At 33.3% G+C, this 3,458-nt stretch overlaps 1 protein-coding gene across 1 annotated transcript; it reads left to right on the top strand.

Moving 5' to 3' along the window:
• The first annotated feature begins 499 nt into the window (after positions 1-499).
• Positions 500-1,640, top strand: LOC119542753 (olfactory receptor 6C6-like). The gene is made up of 2 exons (XM_037847419.1): positions 500-1,426; positions 1,602-1,640. The coding sequence occupies exons 1-2, from the start codon at positions 512-514 to the stop codon at positions 1,638-1,640; spliced, it is 954 nt and encodes a 317-aa protein (XP_037703347.1). The 5' UTR covers positions 500-511.
• The last annotated feature ends 1,818 nt before the right edge of the window (positions 1,641-3,458 follow it).

The following is a 3,458-nucleotide window of genomic DNA, read 5'->3' as shown; positions in this document are numbered from 1 at the left end:
TATATAAAGAAGATATCGTTTATCATTAGAGAAAAGGTGTAACTAAATATTTCTATGTGTTCTATAGATTTTTATGAGGTAAAGATTTTTGGCATGGCAAAATTGTTTAGTTGCTATAACAATTTTTTTCAATAGTTTATTAAAATTCACAGAAAGCATATTTCAAATATACTTATTTTCTCTCCATTTAGAATGCTTAAATGGAATTCACATCATTTAGAAATGATTGGCTGTAACTTAAATTATGTTTCCAGTTGAAATGGGGAAAAGAAACTAAGAACTTCATAGTTTTACAAAGGTAACTTTGGCTTAAATGGAACAGTGAATTAGCAGATGTCTATGTTGATCGAGTCTGTAATTTTAAGTATCAAACTCCTTGTGAAACTGAATAAACTATTTACACTTGTTTAAATTTCTGAATATGTTCTTTTTTATGTTTGTAGTTTTAAATATCCTATTTCTGATTTTGGAGTCATTTTCCTTTGTTGATTCAATAGGACTCAAAACCGAAATGCAGAACCAGTCAAGAGAGATAGAATTCATTCTCCTGGGACTGACAGATGACCCACAGCTGCAAATTGTAATTTTTATTTTTCTCTTTGTCAACTACATGTTGAGCATGATGGGAAATGTATCCATTCTCCTCCTTACCCTTCTGGACCCCCGCCTCAAGACTCCAATGTACTTCTTTCTCCAAAATTTCTCCTTCTTGGAAATCTCATTGACAACAGTCTGTATTCCCAGGTTCCTTATAACCATAGTGACTAAAAACAAAATCATTTCCTACAATGCTTGTGCATCTCAATTATTCTTTTTCCTCCTGTTAGGAGTTACAGAATTTTACCTTCTGGCTGCCATGTCCTATGACCGCTATGTGGCCATCTGCAAACCCCTGCATTACCCAGTGATCATGAGCAGTAAAGTGTGCCACCAACTTGTACTCAGTTCATGGACAGCTGGCTTTCTGATTACCTTCTCACCACTGGTCATGGGACTGCAACTGGAATTCTGTGCTTCCAAAGTAATTGATCATTTCATATGTGACACATCACCTGTCCTGCAGATTTCTTGCACAGACACACATTTGCTAGAATTGATTTCATTTGCTTTAGCAGTTGTAACACTTGTGGTCACATTGCTGTTGGTGATTCTTTCCTACACATATATTATCAAGACCATTGTTAAAATCTCTTCTGCTCAGAAAAGAACAAAGGCCTTTTCCACCTGCACTTCCCACATGATTGTAGTCTCCTTGACTTATGGCAGCTGTATCTTCATTTACATAAAGCCATCAGCAAAGGAAAGAGTGACTTTATCCAAATGTGTAGCTGTTATCTATACTTCTGTTGCCCCTTCTTTAAACCCCTTCATTTATGCTCTAAGGAACCAGCAAGTGAAACAAGCCTTCAAGGATACAGTCCAAAAGATTTTTATTTTTTTCAAAAACTGAGGAAAAAATTAAATTTTAAAACCTTGAGTAAACACTGAAAATCTCATTTCACAAATTTACTTAAGCTATCCTTCAATTAGTTAACTTTCTCATACCACTGAACAAATATTATAATTCACTCTTTTCTTCTCTTTTTGATTAAAACCCCTTTCTGTGTAATAGTAGGACCACTCCATTAAAGTTTCATTGAAAATTTAAAATATGTTTTGTCCCCTCAACACAGTACCCCTCATTCTTTAGGGGCCAGGATGAGTGTGGGAAGGTATTTTAATTAAATGCTAATATATTTTGTGGAAATTTATATGGCTAAATGCAATCACTTAATTATTTGCTTCCACATTTATTTGTTATTCAGAAAAATTTGGCCTGAATGAGTTTATATATTTAATACAACTCCCCCAAGTAAATATTGTTTGGAGATGGCATAATTGCATACCTAAAAAAATCCAAAAGAATTCAAGACTACATTATTGGAGTGAATAAGTGTGTCTTGGAAGGTTTCCGTGGATTAAAGTCAATATATAAAACTCAGGTTGTATTTATTACTATACCCTTGAAAATAAAATTATGATGATGTTAAAATATGTAATTTACAGCAGCATAAAATGGAACCATTGAGAATTGTTCTATTAATTCATGTACTAGACATTTGTAGAGAAAACATTGCAATATTTTTGAAAAGAATTAGAGAAGACAAATCAATGAGGGGATATATTTACTGATTGGAAATCTCCTTAATACAAAGATGTGAACTCTCTTCCAAACAGATCTATGAATTCAGTGAAATTCAAATCAAAATTACTTTTGTTGTTCTTCATGCTTTTGAAGTAATTGATGGTCTAATTATTTAATTAAAATGAAAATGTAATTAAAAAACAACAATCAAAATAAAACAATTGAAAAAACAAAAATAGCCATTGTAAGGCACTTTTAACCAAAAAAAACACAAACCAACAAACAAACAAACAAACAAAAAAAGCTGTAGTCCTACAAGCATATAATAAAGCTATACTATTTTAAATAATGTTGCAAATGTTTAAAAGGATAAACTTTTAGTAAGGAAAAGGAATATTAGGTCCATAAACAGACACAACTATGTGGTCAACATGTTTATAACAAATGTGACACTTTAGGTGGAGGGAAAATATGATCTTTTCAAAACTACTTAGTTATTTAGATATGTATAAGGACAAAATGTTTTGCTAATCCTAACCTCCCATTATACAAAAAATAATGTTAATATAGATTAAAATGCCAAATGCAAAAGGTAAGGTAGTGAAGGTCTCAGAGAAAGCTTCAAACAAGGTCTTTGTTGCTAGCAGAACTCCTTTATGCCAAGAAAAATGTTACCAGAGCTCCCTTCCAGGTTCTCTGTCTTGTCACAAGAAGGAATTCAAGGATGAGACAAATAAGTATAAGCAAAGTTTATTGAGGAAAGTGAAAGTACAAACTCTAAGGGAAGAGTGCAGGCTGTGCTCTTGAGAGAGTCACATCACACATGGTTTGGCACAAGGGCTTTCTAACAAATCAAATGAAGGGAGGTGGGGTTTGAGATATTGGTACATTGTGATTGGTGAGTAATCCAATTAATTAATATAAATATGTTATTGTGATTGGCTGTCTAAACATTCTTGTGATTGGTTAATAAACATGTAAATTAAGGTCTGTAAGTAAGCTAGGCTGAATACACATTCAAATTAAGGGTTATGAACAGGTTATTGTGATTGGTTCATGCTGCATGGTTAAACAGTGTATCCTACCTTGTTCAACCTCTTCTGGTTTCAGATGGCTGACTGTTCACACCAGATGCCCACCCCCCTGCACCAAGTACAGAGGTGCATCAGAGCTTGCAAGATGTTTTTCCTTGTCTAACCTACCTCATTTGTGATCTTGGAAGTGGACATAATTTCTTAAACTACACAGTCAGCACCTATTGAGTTTTTTTTAGAAAACATTTTATATTAAAATGTATTTAAATCAAGAACTTATCTTCAGCAATGGACACCAA

Source organism: Choloepus didactylus, chromosome 8, assembly GCF_015220235.1.
Source record: "Choloepus didactylus isolate mChoDid1 chromosome 8, mChoDid1.pri, whole genome shotgun sequence".
NCBI lineage: Eukaryota > Metazoa > Chordata > Mammalia > Pilosa > Megalonychidae > Choloepus > Choloepus didactylus.
This window is presented reverse-complemented; position numbering and strand designations above follow the sequence as displayed.